Below are 19,247 nucleotides of genomic sequence, written 5' to 3' on the forward strand. Positions count from 1 at the left end.
GCTCTCTATGGGGCCCACAAAGGCGGTTTAAGACATATGGACATATATAAGATACCTCAACCCCGTTTTAAGTCATTATTTTTCAGTATATTCAGACCTTATAACCCTAAAAACAGTCTCTCAAGGTTCTCTCATGATCCAAGACCCAAACAAAGGGCAAACAACACAAATCAAATGTCGGGAATCCCGTGGCGCTAGTAAGTTTCTTGTTCTTCTTGTTGTTGCTGATTTTTGTGTTGTTCCAGCTCGTGTGGGAGGTTGTTTTAAGTGTTTTATGTCCTGTAAATACACCTTCAAGTTTTTAATATCAACCCTAGGTGATTTCAAGTCTTCTAAAGTAATTCTAGTGCCGAAAAACCCGAATTAATTGCTAGTTTCGCTTCCTTGTTCTTGTGGCAGAATTGAAGGGATATTTCGTGGAAAATTAAGGTCAAATTGGAGTTGTTCTTTCTGTTTAAAGGTAAGGAACCTCTTACTCTATATATATTTAAGATTATCTAAGTTGCAGCTAAGTCGTTGAAGCTAGAACTTGTGAAATATATATCGAAAGGCTTGGTAGTAATGTTGTTGGTTGGTGGACTGTTTTGGAGGCTCAATATGATTATTAATGATGTTGTTTGGGCTGTTTGGTGATTGTATTGACTTGTGGGAAGTCATATAAATAGGGGAGGTGCTGTCCGTTTCATCGTAAAATAGGTTGTGGTCGATACATAATAGTTACGACGCTTAAACGATAATGATAGTGCCATTTCTCTTATTGTAGACTAAGGAGTCGTGACATTTGCATAGCTTGAGGTTGGGCAGTATATACAAGGTATGTGAGACTATCCCCTTCATTCTTTTGCACGACTCCGATTGTACAGAATGTAATGAACGAGCTCCCAAAGATACTCTACTCTTAGAAGCTAGCAGTACTTACATTGCTGCCCTTCTTATGAAACGATTGGTATTGATGTTACTTCTCTTATTCTTATATTATCAATGTTGTTGGTAGTTCCTGATTCTTATAAGTTTCTTGATGAAGAGTTAATCCTAATAACGTGTACGAAGGATACCGACCTTACGTCACTCCGAAAGGTTCAAAATGTGATTCCAATGAGTCCAGCATGCATCATATATATGTATCTATTTTACTCTACCGAGCCGCGCTATAGTTGGCCGGGTATGGCACCTATTGTGCAACCACTGATCAGTTGGGTTTTACCGAGCTCCACGTGGCCGGGTACGATTCTACCGAGCCCTATGATGGCCGGGTACGTTTTACCGAGCCTATTATGGCCGGGTACGATATGATGATGGTGATGCCCACAAAGGCGTATGTTTTAAAAGTTTATGTATATATATGTATGTATCATGTATTTCATGTCAGTAGCCCTCAGAGGTACCCAGATGTCACAGGTTGTATATTCTCTATCCATGTTTATATTACTGTTCTTACTTATGCTTTCTTGCCTCACATACTCAGTACTTTATTCGTACTGACGTCCTTTTTATTTGTGGACGCTGCATGTCGTGCTGCAGGTCCTGATAGATAGGTAGACGTAGCTCCCCCACCACAGTAGGCTGTCCAGTTCAGCGGTTATTGGCGAGATCCCTTCTCCGGACTTGCCGTGGTCTTGGTATGCATTTTTGTTATAGACCTTATGGGTATGTCGGGGCCCTGTTCCGGCAATGTTGTAGCACTTATGTTCTTTTAGAGGCTCATAGACAGGTGTCGACTTATGTATGGTTTAGAATGCCTTTTCGACTGATTTTTGTTGTATAGTCTTTCATGGCATCATGATAGCTCGTACCTTATATATAGTTTCTTGACAGTCTTGTCGTCCCATGTTATGTATGTTCATGACATTATCTTTCATTGTTGGATGTTCATGATCCATGTCTACTATTTATATTGATCTTGTCAGCCCTTAAAGATAATAAGGAAGGTTAGATAAAATGTACGTTGGTGCTCGGCAAGTATGGCCCGGGTGCTAGTCATGACCCTCCAGTTGGGTCGTGACAGGTGCGGCCTGGGAGTCGCAGATGCGGGGTTGGGCAGTCAGGGGAAGGACCGCAAGTGTGGAGTGTTGGCCGCATCTGCGCAAGTGAAGAAGCAAAGAAGATGACCGCAGATGCGGAAGGAAACCGCAGGAGCGAAGGGATCCTCGCACCTGCGAAGCCGCAGGTGCGGAAGTGTCGCTGGGCAGAAGGGTTTTATAAAAACGGGACTTGGCTCATTTTCCTCTCATTTTTCATTTGGCTTGGACGATTTTTGAGAGCTTCAAGGGGAGATTTTCATCAAGCAATTCTAGGTAAGTGGTTTCTTCCCATTTATGAGTTAAATACATGAATTATACATGGATTGGAACATGGAAATTAGTATAAATTGTGGGGTTTTGGTAGAAGACCTAGAATTTAGTATTTTGAATTTTTACCATGAATTTGGGCATGGAGTTGGAAATAAATTATATATTTGAGCTCGTAGGGTTATGGGTAAAGTTTATTTCCAAAAATATTCAGAATCCGGGCACGTAGGCCCGAGAGTGATTTTATCGGCTTTCCGAGCGGAGTTGGGAATTGTTGTAAATTGAATTGTTATAAGTATTAGAGTGTATTTTTATTGGTTTGCGTATTGTTTGGCTAGTTTTGGGGCATTGTGCATCAATTTGAGTCATCGGAAGAGCTTGGAAGCCGGTTATGGAACTTCAAAGCGAGGTAAGTCTCGTTTTTAACCTTGTAAGAGGGAATTAACTCCATAGGTGAAATAAGTAAACATATTCTTCTATTAGAGTCTTATGGATCGGTACGGAGATGTCTGTACTTATCTTCGAGAGGCTATAGGGCTGTTAAGAGCACTTCCCTTCTTGATTCCTCATCGTGCGGTTTGATTCCTTTGAGGCTTATGCCTTCATTTCCTTTCCATTCAATCTTATGCGACGTGAAGCGCTTATTGTAAATCGGGAATTGAGGAATTATAATGGTACTACAGATGTGGTGCGGGATGTTTCTCCTTGCGTAGTTGTTTGGGCTATCGTCGTCGCCTTGCGGAAGGGTATTCTGTCGTTTCAGCTCAGTAGTTATACTTCTGAGAGCTTTGAGGCTATGCACAGGTTTCTATGATGCGCATGAACGGTTATTGCGCAGTAATTGGTGTAATGGTAGAGTGTTGGTCTATGCGTTGAAGCAGTGAATGACTTGAAAGGTGGTCTGATCAGAGCGTGATTCAGAGATTCGGTATTTTATTTCCGGCGGAGGAAAGGCACTCGGACTATAAATGTTCAGGTTTGGATTGATAGAGTAACGAGACTTGGTGTTTTCAACTGTGGTGGAATTTCATCTGCGACGTGGTGTCGTTGTCCTCGATTGAATGTGTTAAGTTCGCCGGTGTTAGGATCTTCTTCAATTAGCCCTTAGGCGGGATATTGTGAAATGGTGTCGGGGAAGCGGCTGTCAGAGATCGCGGTGTATGGTGGTTCATGATCGGATCGGTGTTTCCAATGTTGACGGCTCAAGAAAGTTGATCTTCGGAAAGGTTTAAAGTTGTAGCTATTTGTTGGTTCAAGTGCTGCAGAGATAGATCTTGATTTAAGGCAACAATTGGGCAGTAAAGGATGAGGAAAGACGTGTGGGAAGTGTCAGGCAGTGGTTAAATTTCTAGAAGGCCGGGTGTAAGAAGCGAAAGTCGAGTAGTTACTTAAGGGAGTGAGTTTGACCAGAGTAAGAGAGTGGCAGAGTAGCATATGGGTTCAGTGGCAGGGTACCACACACCTGGAGGAAAGTTTAGAGTGATTTGGGAATTTTGGTGGACGGTGATTAGGTCCACGGGCTTAATTTGAAATATTGGCTATTATATGGCGGGGGATTTGGATGCAACAGAAAGGAGTTGCTTGGTATGAAGAAGGATGCAATATAACTTTGACTTGGAACATATTGTTGCACATTTAGTTGATGTCCATAAGGAATAAATGGACTGGTTCAGTTGGTGAATGAGAAGGGGCTCAGGATGGGTTATTGATGTCGTAGTGATTGTACCCCGTGCAGCGACGTTGGAAGATGTCGGCATGTAATTTCCACATGTGGGTTATCTCCTGTGAGCAGGTCAGTGGTCGCGTGGTTGGCGAAGTTTCTGCAAAGGATTTTACTGACTATCCAGTAAGGGGTTGAACATGTGAATGTTGCTAGAGATTCAAAGTGTTCATGAAATGCTAACAGAAGGATTTCGAGGAATTGTGCGGGTTGGTTATGCCAGATCATGTCAACAATGAAGAAAGAATCTTGGTGGGTTCCATAGTTGTGTAATAGTAGCTTCAAGCTAAGTGGGAGAGTCCCACCGCCTACGATTGCGTTGCATGGTTATCTACTTGTGAGGTTTCGGGTTATCGGCGTATTGGTGAGTTAATACAGCTAAGGGAAAAGAACATAAGTGGTAATTTGAGCAACGGAATTGATAAAGGTGTGCTATATTTGGCCTTATTGACTCATGTTCGGGCTTTGGGAAGATTCAGGATTTATGCTTCGTACAAAGATAATTTATAAGGGAAGTGATTTAGTTAGGTGCTTCATTGAGATGGGTGTTCATGGGCCAGTGGAGCCTTGGAGTTGATTATATTCGGGACCAAGCCAGAGTGGGTGACTCTCAACAATGGTCCTAGTGAATTCAAAGTTGAAAATGCGATGCCTAAGAGATTCAAAGCCCGCGGTATGGTTAAGAATCGAGCTTTTACAGCGGATTATGATAAGAGGCCAGAAATGTTCTATGACATATTCGGCTTGCAGTGTAGCATTTGGAGGAATGAGAGAAAATGACTTCGGATTCGTAGAGAAATTATGAGAATAGGCGTATCAGTTGAAGATATGAACATGCGTGCAAGGAGGGCATGAAACGATTCATGGGTTTGGAGACAATGTGGTCTCGTGGAATGGGGTCACTTAGGATGAGTGAGAATTGAGTTGTTATGTGTTGACTGGAGTTGTCATTATTTCTAAGACAATCTAAGGATAAATTAGAAGAAGTTAGATTGGTTAGCCATGGTGGAATTGGCATATTGGTGGCAGTGATCAGTTCCTTCAGCGTGATTAAGTTATGCACGTGATTGGTGACGGTGCGTGCGAGTGCTTGTCGGCCGCCGTAATTGATTTTATTTGGAAGCCTTCAAGTATTATGGCATGTTATGTGTAGGCAGATCCCGGAAGGGTTATGGTGGTTTAGACCACTACTTGAGGATTTGCATGTTCTACGGTGATGAGAATTCATTCGCGTGTTGTTAAGGTTCTCTTGGAATGAGTTAAGTAAAAGGTTTCTATATGATGAAGTGTTCACCCTAATAGTGGTTTAGGGGTTATGATGAAATTCTTGCGCTATCGCATATTGGCATGTTAGGTGCAGTGAGCGGTATGAATTTGGAAGTAAGGATCAAGGTTGCGGTTCGGTGTTGGCAAGGATGTCACGAGCTCGGATGAGCAGCAAAGGAATTTGAATGTTTAGAGTAATCTGATATTGTCTTCAACGTCACCTGAGATCGGTGTTTCGTGAAAGAGGCTTTGCATCCTGATGTGTGGATTCTTGAATTGCTTTACAACTTTAGTGCGGCATGGATGTGCAGACTGGTTACCTAGTGCAGAAGGTCGTGGAAGTGTATCCCACGGGAAGATTGTATAAGTGTGACATGTAGTCATCTGATTGATTAAAGATTTAAACCGAGTGTGAAGATTACGGTAATAGTGCTAATTTGAGAATTTATGCCTGGAGGGCGCACGGTTCATTTGGTTGTGGACGGTGGGAGTTTGTTCTGTTTGTGATAGTTGTTCTTGTGTGATATGGGAAAAAGGGGTTATAATGAACCCTTGAAAGGTTATTAGCCTAATACGGTGCGATCAGAATCGGCTTGAGGGCTATGAGTGGATTTAAATATGGATATGGGCTCTATATCAGGCCAGATGTGTTCATTTCAGCATAGCACTCCTCATGGAGGAGTATTCAGAGGTGGGATGTTGCGTCGTCGTCAGCTATTGCATGTAATATTATGTTGTGCCGTGTGAGTTGTGAAACGGCTTGATAAATTTCTTATGTGTTGAGGTTCCGCGTAGCGATGATGTAATGTGAGCAGTATGGCTCTTGAGATTCAGATCATATTTCGCACCTCGGTGTGCTTGAGTTTTGTAGCGTATGGCTCTACCTGTCTCCTCAGGATGGTAATATGCACTTAGCGTGCTTGTGACCGATATTCGATGTTTTGTAGTAATGAACGATTTAGCTTGGTAAGTATCTCCTTATGTGAATTATATGTGGATCGGGTGGGACGCAGCCACGGGCATGTTGTTTGGATCGAGTTGCACGCCGCAACAGTGTGATGTCGGGTATAGTGCCCTACATTTATTTTTGTGTGTTTTTGTTTCCCATTTTCTGAGGAAGGTTTATTGCAGCTTTTCGATTGTCTAATTAGTTGCGTGAGTTGGGTAGTTCCTTCCAAAGCTCGTTCTCCTTATGTATCACATTTGAGTTGGTAGCTTATTGGCACGTTGTGGCATCATATGAGAGTTTCTGCAGACCTTTCAAAAGAAGATAGCCAGGCCAGTAACTTGTTTCGTGTTAAGTTATTGGTACTCAATTATTATTATTAGAGAGAACCACATAATATAGTTGGCCAGAATGTCGACATAATGAGACCATAGCTATTATATTGAGTTTAACATCTCCAGACTATAAGAAAGAAGAATCAATTCACATGACTTTGGGGCTCTTTCTTTAATTAACAATCATGATTTTTGAACTTTTAAACAGTAAATAAATATAATATAGCAAAAAATGGCCGAAAATGGAAAAATAAATAAATAAATTTCTTGGCTTAAGAGAGGTACAATAACAACTTGTCTTGTTCATATGTCCATATGTCTAAGGGCTGGCAAGATTTTGTATGTTGCAAAAGTAATTACAATTCGACTCCATAACCGGAAACTATGACATAGCAATGGGACCGATTTCTTAATATCTTAACCTCTGACCTTTGCTACTAAGTAAAGATATAGCAATGACATTTTCTGCCTTCTGGTAAAAGAAATATGTTAATAATCTGCGTTTCAAAAATAATTTTTGCAAAATAACACTGTTTACTCTCAAAATTGGATAACAATTAAACTTATAATGTGGTTTTAAGGATACGTGATTTCACCTAATACCAATTGATAAATATGAAGATTAGTAATAGAAAATTGACAATAAAGTAAAGTAAACCAGTGTTGAAATGCAATTCAGCCCTCGAGCTAGAGTGCCATCGAACTGACTGGTGTTAAAGTAATGAAGCAGAAAGTAAACTGATGAACAAGAATGTATAAGCTAGAGAGAGTATTATATTGCTTTGATATGTGTGAATAATGTGTTACAAATGATTAGAACTCCCCTTTATATAGTAGAGAAATTCTACTTAAGGTATAACTCTAATTACAGAAGGAAATCTCATGATTAGCTAATTAACCGTTCTTGATTTGATCCATTCCGAGATTTCCGCCATGATCTTCGACCAATCACGAATATCTCGCCTTTATGTTATTATGCTATCTTCGATCTTGCTCGATGTCCGTCTCATTTGGTCTCGATCTCGACAGGTACCTCGAATCCCGAACTCGGTACCTTGTCCTCGTGCCTCGTTCTGATCTACTATGAGATCGATCTTCGTTCCTTCACCCTGGTCTCAGTAAAATCGGGTGGGCCTAATTTTAACCTTATACAGTTATTCCCCTCATTTTTTGGAGTATAATGACAAGAAACGAATTGAGCCTTCGATCTGTCATGACGTCACTCCCATGACATAAGCGATAGAAGTGACCGAAACGTCCCGTCAGTGCAATTCTTCAGGCATTTAATGCTTGCCAGTTGATGGTCAGCCACTAGTGGTTTCGAACCGTCACCGTGAAACACATAAATAGGCCTTTTTCTCATTGATTCAAACTTTATTTTCAATCTCTTCTAATCTCCAAAGCTTTATACATCTTTTAAGTTCTTCCGTTCTGCAAAATCTTCAGGTTTCGTTGTTAACCCTTTCTCAAAATACCAAGTCTTATTATCTTCTTCTTTCTTCAAACTCAGACCCAAATTGCGAAAACGTCAAAAACTGTGCCGCAAAAAGAAACTGCTTCTTCATCGCGGCCGGCCGACGACAAAACACCGGTGGAGCCGCGCCTCGAGGAGTGTGTTCTCGGGGGGTGTGTTGCGCGTCGTCACCTCCGACGTTAAGATCGAAAAACTTCATTGGTCCCTGGTCGATGCGAGCCAATGTCGAGGTATATATGCTCGATAACTGAGAACTTCCTTAAGCAGGTGAAGAAAGACTGCAACTGGGAAGGCAAAGAGGTGTTGATTCCGGCCCCCGAAAAAGACATCACTACCCAGGTGGAAGGGTTTCTGAGTGTTTACACTTACCCTTTCACGCTGGGACTCCTCGATCCCGTTATCATTGATTTCTGCTGCAAGTATCAACTAACCCTAGGTCAAATCCATCCCTCATTTTGGCAGATTGTTATTCTGCTCCGATTTTTCGTGAAAAAAGTCTAGGGGCTCCCTTTCACTCTCGACCATCTCATCAGGTTGTACAGGCCCCATCTCTATCGAGGCGGGTTAATAAAACTTCAGCGTCAGGCTACCAAGGTGTTGTTCTTGAGCATAGATGAGGACAAGGATCGAGTCTGGATGGGCCGGTTTGTTCGAGTGAGGACTTCCGATCTAATCCCGGCCGAGAAGATGCCATTTCCCGAGAAATGGAATATGAAGCGTAAGTACAATCCCACTGTTAGCTTCCATTTATTATTTTGTTCCTTTACTTTTTCTCATCGATATCCCTTTCCATGATGTAGCGGTCGCTTGGATGCCCGGTGCAATTACTAACCTCGAGAGCTGGGTCAGGGACCTGGCCTTGACCTTTATATACGCCGAGCACGCATGGCGTGATTTATCAAAGGGCCGATGGGAAGCCAAGAATCATAGTAATCCCTCTTTCATGTGTATAGTGGTTTGATTAAGATACTCCTCTCATATTCACTCAGCTTCTTTTCCTGCAGGTCTCGACAAGGATGCAGTCATGAGTCCCCAGTATGGAGAAGAAGACACTCCAATCCCGGGCCCGAAATCGGTGAAGGAGATGAAGAGAAAGAAGACCTCATCCTCCGAGGATCCAGAATCCAAGAAAAAAGTGGCTCGTAAGTCGAAGAAAGACACTGTCCCTTTGCCTGCTAAGTCAATCCGAATCTTAAGAGAGGAGGAAGAGGAAAAGGAAAATGGCTCCGGGCTGGTGGCCCGAACAAAAATGAGTACTGAGGTTCAGAAGGCTGTCGAGTCGGTAGCAGCCAAAAATAATCTCCCCAGAGCTGATGGGGCTTCGGGAGGCGACTCGAGTGGAGTCCCCGAGTTGGAAAAAGCTGAGAGTGCCTCGTCCTAAGGCAAAAAAGTAGCAGAACCGACCGTGGAGGTTAGTATCGAGGTTCCTCGAGATGAAAAAGGATGCCCCAAGAGATCCACTTGGGGCAATAGTAATTGGAGATTCGCCGACCCTCCCTTCATTTTTCGAGGAGGCAATTCGGGAGGCCCAAGCTATGGGGACCCTCGATGTACAAGGAGCCCACGGAGGGGAAGACCCCTTCCGTGGTTATTTTACCGGGGTCGAAGATGTCGCCGGTCTGAGAGACTTGGAGATACCAAGGAAGGATCCAAGTGGGACCTCCTCGAGCTTCAGATTGACCAACTAGTTCCCGGCCCCCAGCGCCTGTACCGGGGCCAAACGAACCATCGTTGTCTCCATCCCGGAGGATGCGCGAGTTTTTGCCGCCCCCGTAGGGGTGGCCAGTTATCTTCGGGGTCTGGTCACGGAGGAGGACCAGACCCTAATGGACGAAGTGGAGGCTCTATGTCTTTTCAACGAGGCACAACAAGCCTTGAATCGGGTAAGCCTTAACTTCCCTTATGAATATCATATTTGTGTTTTTTTTCTTTGTATAACTTCTTACTTTTATCTTTGTAGGCCTCAGCACTTCATCATAAAGCATTTTCTAGGCCTCGAGTTGAGCTGAGTCGGTACGAGGCCGATATTTAGAGGCTTACCGAGGAGAGGAATGCCCTCAAACTTCATAGTGGGCAAAAAGAAGAAGAGATCAAGGATCTCCGAGCCGAGTTGGCCGCGGCTCACAAAGAACAGACCGACCTGATTGAGCAGGTAATGAAAATCTTAGAAGCTCATGGTATCGGTTCGGGAATGATGACTAACACTTCAGTCTCACAGGTTCAGCAGAAGATTGATAGAATCGAGCAGTTTCGTGAAGAGGTCAACACCATGAAGGCAGAGACTTTGGGATGGAAACAAATGATGGACCGCCTTGCCTCAGAGAAGGAGGCTGCTCGAGCCTAGATTTCATCAGCATGTGAGGCCCCACAAATAAATTCCCTATTTGTCCGAGACCACAAGCACACTCACAAGTCGCTTAAGCGTCGTCTTGCCTTCCACGAGGGGTTAAGGACTGTAAAAACTTAGATGATCATGATAATATGTTTAGGAGTTGTATTGGATACTGTTGAGGGCCTAAGTAGAGCCCTAGGACTAAGCCATGTTGGGAATTATGCAATGGGCTAAAGTTTCAAGAATAGTTCGCACAAGGTCCGACTTCAAACACATGTTGCTGCCAAAATGTAAAGACTTAAGAGGTGATCTACCTATCAAATTAAAGCCCTTTGATTCTAGTTTCCAACGCATCAAACCTTTCCTCATTTGGATATGTATACAGAACGTTATGGCCATCTTATCGGACCTATGTCATATGCACGCCCAGGTGCGCGACCGCGCATATTTGGGAGTTTCTGCCTTGTGTGCGCGGCCACTTGCCCAGGTACGTGGCCGCGCACGTAGGAGACATATAAATACCCCTAAGGCCGGGTAGGGATAGTGTCTAAGTAATTTCTTTGAGCTAATATTTTTGGAGTATTTTGAGTTGATTATTACTCCTAAACACTTATATTAACAAGGATTAATCTTGAAGATCCATAGATTTCCATTCAAATCCGCAAATTGGTCAAGAACACTACAAGTGGGGATTCTCTAGAGTCTTACTACAAGAGGTATGTCTACCATCTCTAACTACTCTATGATGATTATTTATGTATGAAATATATGTTAGGACTTATGGGATGATGATTAGAAGCCATAAGTGCCTAACCTAGGTTGTGTGGGTGTTGTAGAGATTATGAAATGGGTTAATTAAGGAGATTGATGGTTTGGGTGTGAATTGTTGGGCATGCATGTGCTAATGGAAGTTGTGGATGGCCTAGAGATGATGGTAAGGTGACTTATTAGTATGGAAGGTGGTTGTTAGGTGAAAAAATTCCATTGAAGGAGGTTGTAGAGAGATATGCACATTAGATGTTTGATAAAAAGTCTAAATGACTTAAAATATAGAAATCTTACTAATATAGTTACAAATGTATTGCATTATTGTAGATTGAAGTTGTTTAGTGTGGTGGACGCCGTAGTATTATTAAGGGGAGAATTTCAGGTATGTATGGCTAAAACCCCCTCTTCTTAGAAATTGAACCCCCTTAGTGTCCATGCAATTGGTGTAAGTACAAAAATTGATTGATGTAGAAATTGCTATTCCAAATGTGCTTGTGTTGCAAGAATATATGTGCAATTTATATTTTAATGTTCCCATTATGCTATCTTGTCATTTGAGGATGTGTTAAAGATATGGAATGTGTGCTAAAAATGCCTAGACTTCCAGTCGAGTTTGAATAAAGGTTGTTATGCTAAAGTATGTGAAGGCCTCTACTAACCTATGATCTGTTAATTTAGGAATAATACCCTTCTTTGTTGATCTATATCGTGCGATAGAGCTGAATGTGGGGTTTTTCTCCTCTAACTCATGCATTGTTCTAACTTTCAGTAAATGGCACCTAAGAAGAAATCAAGAATTGGCCAAGAAGCCAATGCCACCCCGGGAGTGGCTGTTGATTCTCTACTTGATGGTGCGGGTGAGGATAATCCCCTGAATATTACACTGCCTGATTCTTCTATACCAGAATAGACTGCACCAGCTCCTACATCTACCGAGGGTGAAACGATCCCTACCACCGATATTCCTATTCCACCTCTAGCCCCAGCTCCCGGTTCTGGTATTTCTGATGGGGATCTTAGGGGAGCTATCCAGATACTGACATAGTTAGTGGCTTCTCAGGCCCAGAGATCAAATGTTGCAACCAACTCTTTTATCCAGCAAGGGGATTCTACCAGTTCTAGGGTAAACAGATTTCTTCAGCTAGATCCTCTAGTGTTCACAGGTGCAAATCCTGAGGAGGACTCCCAGGATTTTATTGATGAGATGCACAAGACCCTCAGGGTTATGCATGCAACTGAGACAGAGGGAATGTAGTTGGCTACCTACCGTCTGAAAGGGGTGGCCTATTCATGGTTTGAGTTGTGGGAAGACTCCCGTGAGGAGGGGAACCCTTCACCGAGGTGGAGTGAGTTTGCTGACTCCTTTATGGATCATTTCCTGCCTGCCGAGACAAAGGCAGCCCGTGCAGCTGAGTTTGAGAATCTAAAGCAAGGGAGCAAGAGTGTGTGGGAGTACCACATGGAGTTTGCACGCCTATCCAAGTATGCTATTCACATATTGCCCGCTATGGAGGCCAGGGTACGCCGGTTTGTTCAAGGCCTTAGTTCTTTGACTATTAATGAGGCTTCTACAACTGCATTGAATTCTGATATAAATTATGGGAAGATGGTGGCATTTTCTCAGGCCACAGAGAACCGTAAATTGAAAAACAGGATGAAGCGAGAGGGTAGCAGCAAGGCCCGGTCTACGGGCAACTTCGGGGAGTCATTTGGTGGGGGAAGATTAGCTTTCAAGGGAGGATCATCAAGGCCATCCTTAGTGCACCGCCATCAGGGCCTAGTCAGCAGCATCAGTGGAATCGTTTCAGGCCCAAACAGGGCAATAGGGGACCCCACCAGCAGGGTCGGTCAGGAGGGAGATCCCAGCAGCAGCGGAGGCCCCCATGACCCAGGTGTGGGAAGATACACTTAGGGATTTGCTACATAGACTTACCCATATGCTACGGGTGCGGGATGAGAGGCCATATTCAGAGGGAGTGTCATGTATCCCGCCAGGGTGCGGGTATGGGCACAACACAACCATCCAGTCTAGCAGTTGTTACATCTTCAGCACCCTCTCCAGCTCGAGGCACTCCAACACCCGCAGGGCGTGGTGCAGCTAGGGGTGGTGCACAGAGATCGGGAGGACCCAGCCGTTTCTATGCTATGAGTGGTCGCTAGAGTGCACAGGCTTCTCCAGATATTGTCACAGGTATATTGACTGTCCAATCTCATGATGTGTATGCTATTATTGATACCCCGGTTCCTCATTGTCCTATGTTACCCCTTATGTTGCTATAGGATTTGGGATAGAACCGGAACAACTTCATGAGTCGTTCTCCGTATCTACTCCGGTTGGTGAGTCTATCATGGCCGCGCGGGTTTACAGAGTTTGTGTTGTCACGGTACATGGTCGGGATACCATGGCCGATATTATGAAATTGGGGATGGTTGATTTTGATGTAATAATGGGGATGGATTGGCTTTATTCATGTTTTGCCAAGCTCGATTGCCGAACTAGAACTATGAGGCTTGAATTCCCAAATGAGCCAGTGGTTGAGTGGAAGGGGGATAATGTGGTTCCAAAAGGTAGGTTTATTTCTTACCTTAAGGCCGCGAAGATGATTAATAAGGGGTGTATCTATCATTTGGTCCGGGTCACGGACACCGATGCTGAGGCACCTACACGTGAGTCTGTGCCGGTTGTGAATGAATTTCTGAATGTCTTTCCAGATGAGCTCCCTGGGATTCCGCCAGACAGGGAGATTGATTTTGGGATTGATGTGATGCCAGGCACGCAACCTATTTCTATTCCGCCCAACAAAATGGCACCGGTAGAATTAAAGGAGCTAAAAGAACAATTGAGGGATTTGTTAGAGAAGGGTTTTATCCGACCGAGTGTGTCACCTTGGGGCATGCCAGTTGTCTTTGTAAGAAAGAAAGATGGATCTCTAAGGATATGTATTGACTATCGGCAGCTCAACAAGGTCACACTCAAAAATAAGTACCCACTACCAAGGATGGACGATTTGTTTGATCAATTGCAGGGTGCTAGGTATTTCTCCAAAATTGACCTACGGTTCGGGTATCACCAATTGAAGATAAAGGAGCAGGATATTCCGAAAACAACTTTTAGGACCCGATATGGGCATTTTGAGTTTCTGGTAATGTCTTTTGGGCTAACAAATGCCCTGGCAGCTTTCATGGATCTTATGAATCGAGTCTTCAAGCCTTTTCTTGACTCTTTTGTGATAGTATTCATTGATGATATTCTTGTATATTCGCGAAGTCGATAGGACCGCGCCGATCATCTCAGGGAAGTTATGCAGACTCTTCATCAGCACCAATTATATGCGAAGTTTTTGAAATATGAATTTTGGCTCGAATCTGTCACGTTCTTCGGTCATGTCGTCTGTAGAGAAGGAATTATGGTTGATCCCCAAAAGATTGTGGCAGTGAAGAATTGGCCTAGACCCACACTCCAACAGAGATTCACAGTTTCTTGGGTTTGGCCGGGTATTATAGAAAGTTTGTGGAGGGGTTCTCTACTCTTGCCTTTCCGTTGACTAAATTGACGCAGAAAGCGATTAAGTTCAAATGGTCTGATGCTTGTGAAAGGAGCTTCCAGGAGTTGAAATCAAGATTGACTACGGTGCCGGTATTAACCCTGCTAGAGGGTACTGATGGGTTTGTGGTATATTGCGATGCTTCAAAAATTGGGCTTGGATGTGTGTTAATGCAACATGGCAAGGTTATAGCTTATGCTTCTAGGCAATTCAAGAATCATGAAAGGAACTATCCAACACATGACTTAGAGCTTGTGGCAATGGTTTTTGCATTGAAAATTTGGCGTCATTATCTGTATGGGGTCCATGTGGATGTATTCACGGACCACAAGAGCCTTCAATATATTTTCAAATTGAAGGAATTGAATTTGAGGTATAGAAGATGGCTTGAGTTGCTCAAGGATTACGACATCGATATTTTATATCATCCGGGGAAGGCTAATGTTGTAGCAGATGATCTTAGCCGGAAATCCATGGGAACTTTGGCTCACTTGGAGGCGTATCGTAGGCCGTTGGCCTGGGAGGTCCACCAATTAGCTAGTTTGGGAGTTCGTCTTACGGACTCAAGTGAAGGCGGGGTGATTGTGCAGAATATGGCCGAGTCCTGGTTGGTGGTGGAGGTCAAAGAAAAGCAATACAATGATCCATTGCTGGTACAATTAAAGGAGGGAATTCATAAACATAAGACCAAAACTTTTTCTCTTGGCATGGATGATGGTACACTATGGTACCAATGGCGGCTATGTGTTCCAAATGTAGATGATCTTCGACAAGGAATCATGGCTGAAGCTCACACTTCTAGGTATTCCGTGCACCCGGGTTTTACAAAGATGTATCATGATCTCAGGGAGGTTTATTGGTGGAATGACATGAAGAGGAAGGTGGCGGACTTTGTGGCAAAATGTCCAATCTGTCAGCAAGTGAAGGCCGAGTATCAAAGGCCCGGTGGGTTGGCGCAGAATATAGAAATTCCATTATGGAAGTGAGAAATGATTAATATGGACTTTGTGGTAGGACTACCGTGCAAGTTTGACTCAATTTGGGTGATTATGGACCGACTCACGAAATCAACACACTTCTTGCCAGTTAAATCTACTGACACAGTGGAACAATATGCTCAGTTGTATATCAAAGAAATAGTCAGGTTGCATGGCACTCCAGTTTCTATCATTTCGGATCGAGAAGCACAGTTCACAGCTAACTTTTGGAAGATATTTCAGCAAGGTTTGGGTACACAGGTGAATCTTAGTACAACCTTTCATCCACAAACTGACGGGCAGACAGAGCGGACTATTCAGACGCTTGAGGATATGTTGCGTTCTTGCGTTCTTGACTTCAAAGGTAGCTGGGATGATCATTTTCCACTCATAGAGATTGCTTATAACAACAACTACCATGCTAGTATTCAGATGGCATCATTTGGGGCATTATATGGTAGGAGATGTAGATCTCCTATTGGGTGGTTCGAAGTTGGGGAAGCTGAATTATTAGGACCAGACCTCATGCATCAAGCTATGGAGAAGGTTAAGATTATTAAGGAGCGGTTAAAAACTGCTCAGAGCCTTCAAAAGTCCTATTCGGATGTTCGTCGAAGAGATTTGGAATTCAAGGAAGATGATTGGGTATTCTTGAAGGTTCCCCCATGAAGGGTATCATGCGTTTTGGAAAGAAAGGGAAGTTAAGTTCGAGGTATGTCGGGTCGTACAGAATTATGCAAAGGATTGGTCAGGTGGCGTACAAGCTTGAGCTACCACTTGAGATGTCATTAGTGCACCCAGTATTCCATGTGTCCATATTGAAGAAGGTAGTTGGAGATCCGTCCGCTATTGTGCCAGTTGAGACTATTGAGGTTAATGAATAATTGTCATATGAAGAAATTCCAGTTGCCATTCTTGATAGGCAAGTTCGAAAGTTAAGAAATAAAGAAATTGCCCCCGTGAAAGTGTTATGGCAAAACAAGCAGGTTGAAGAGGCCACTTGGGAGGCCGAGGAAGAAATGAAGAAGAAGTACCCTCACTTGTTTGGATAGCTATGTAATTAAGTATTTGGGTCCTATGAAGATGTTGAAATGTTACCTTCTATGAATTTTGTATCACCTGGATTGTTGATGTTAATAGTGTTCCTTTTCTAGTAATGTATTGCTTATGAGGCCACGGTTGGTATTATTTCATATTATGTTGCATCTTTGGATTATTTATATGTTGTAAGGATTGGTTTCTAGGATTCTCTGACAGGTGGATAGGCCCTGTTACAAAGGAAACTCTGGCGAAATTTTTGTAAATTTTAGGGAGTTAGTCAAATTTGGGACTGCTAGTGTGTGGTATGGCAGTTGAGTTGCATCAGATGTTAGTAGTGAACTTTGACCCTCATTCGAGGACGAATGATCTTAAGTGGGGGAGGATGTGAGGCCCCTCAAAAAAATTCCCTATTAGTCCGAGACCACAAGCATACTCACAAGTCGCTTAAGTGTCGTCTTGCCTTCCACGAGGGGTTAAGGACTGTTAAAACTTATATGATCATGATAATACGTTTAGGAGTTGTATTGGATACTGTTGAGGGCCTAAGGACATCCCTAGGACTAAGCCATGTTGGGAACTATGCAATGGGATAAAGTTTCAGGGAAAATTCGCACAAGGTTTGAGTTCAAACGCATGTTGCTACCAAAATTTTAAAGCTTAAGAGGTGATATACCTATCAAATTTAATTCCATTTGAGTCTAGTTTCCAACGCATCAAACCGTTCCTCATTTGAATATGTATACAGAAAGTTATGGCCATCGTACCAGACCTATATCATATGCGCGTCCGGTAACCAAGGTACTATTTTTGGAGTATTTTGAGTTGATTATTACTCCTAAACACTTATATTAACAAGGATTAATCTTGAAGATCCATAGATTTCCATTCAAATCTCTAAATTGGTCAAGAACACTACAAGTGGGGATTCTCTAGAGTCTTACTACAAGAGGTATGTCTACCATCTCTAACTACTCTGTTATGATTATTTATGTATGAAATATATGTTAGCACTTATGGGATGGTAATTAGAAGCCATAAGTGCCTAACCTAGGTTGTGTGGGTGTTGTAGAGATTGTGAAATGGGTTAATTAAGGAGATTGATGGTTTGGGTGTGAATTGTTGGGCATGCATATGCTAATGGAAGTTGTGGATGGCCTAGAGACGATGGTAAGGTGACTATTGGTATGGAAGGTGGTTGTTAGGTGAAAAAATTCCATTGAAGGAGGTTGTAGAGAGATATGCACATTAGATGTTTAATAAAAAGTCTAAATGACTTAAAGTATAGAAATCTTACTAATATAGTTACAAATGTGTTGCATTGTTGTAGATTGAAGTTGTTTAGTATGGTTGACGCCGTAGTATTATTAAGGGGCAAATTTCAGGTATGTATGGCTAAAACCCCCTCTTCTTAGAAATTGAACCCTTGGTGTCCATGCAATTGGTGTAAGTACAAAAACTGATTGATGTAGAAATTGCTATTCCAAATGTGCTTGTGTTGCAAGAATATATGTGCAATATGTATTTCAATGTTCCCATTATGCTATATTGTCATTTGAGGATGTGTTAAAGATATGGAATATGTGCTAAAAATGCCTAGACTTCCAGTCGAGTTTGAATAAAGGTTGTTATGCTAAAGTATGTGAATGCCTCTACTAACCTATGATCTGTAATTGCTCTCGTGTGTACTCAATATCTTGAATTGAAAGGCTTGTTTGTTGAAAATGATAATAATGTGAAATGTGGGAAAGATCTTGCATTATGAAATATGGCCAAGAGCATAGGTATGATATAACGATTGTGGCCACTATTGCCGATGAATTGATATATGTGAAAGAAATATAAAATGAGAGGATCAATGGAAAATGGTAATGTCTTGGCTGAGACGGCCTAGCCGATCGGACCGTGATCGGACGCCATGCCGCACACATGGTGGTACTGTGCTGGAAACTGAAATTGGAAATTAAAACTGGAATTGTGATTGTGGTGAATGTCTCCAATCGGACGACCTAGCCAATCAGGTCATGATCGGACTCCGTATAAAAGTACGGTGGTATTGTGAATGATGAGGTATTGATACTAATGATGTCCCAACTTAAAGCTATGAAAATTACTTGAAAGCTTATGTGATCCTTAATTTGATGTTGTAGTGTTGTTTAAGGTTTCCATTGATTCCATGATTATTTCTTCTTGAATAATTGTTCTTTCTAATGAGATGGTGTTTAGCTATACATACTAGTACTATTCGACAGTTCTAACGTCCCTTTTGCCGGGGGCGCTATATCTTTACATGGATGTTGGTGGTTCCATAGTAGACAGTGTTGATCGCAGCTAGTGGTGCATCATCATCATCTTCCCAGCAGACTTGGTGAGCCCCATTTCTTCCTGGGGTCATGTAGTACATCTTTTCTTTATATGTTTGCCACATTTTGAGGTATAGCCGGGGCCTTATTGCCGGCATTGTTATGACTCTCCTTTGTATCTTTAGAGGCTCCGTAGACACTATGTGGGTTGTATAGGGGTATTGGAAGGGTCAGCGGATTATGTTGTGTTTTGGA

At 42.7% G+C, this 19,247-nt stretch overlaps 1 protein-coding gene across 1 annotated transcript; it reads left to right on the forward strand.

Annotated features, from left to right (window-relative positions):
• Positions 1-12,495: 12,495 nt before the first annotated feature.
• LOC138907568 (uncharacterized) lies at positions 12,496-13,041 on the forward strand. The gene has a single exon (XM_070198168.1). The coding sequence runs from the start codon at positions 12,496-12,498 to the stop codon at positions 13,039-13,041; it is 546 nt and encodes a 181-aa protein (XP_070054269.1).
• The last annotated feature ends 6,206 nt before the right edge of the window (positions 13,042-19,247 follow it).

The sequence above is a fragment of the Nicotiana tomentosiformis genome, chromosome 3 (genome assembly GCF_000390325.3).
Source record: "Nicotiana tomentosiformis chromosome 3, ASM39032v3, whole genome shotgun sequence".
Lineage (NCBI taxonomy): Eukaryota > Viridiplantae > Streptophyta > Magnoliopsida > Solanales > Solanaceae > Nicotiana > Nicotiana tomentosiformis.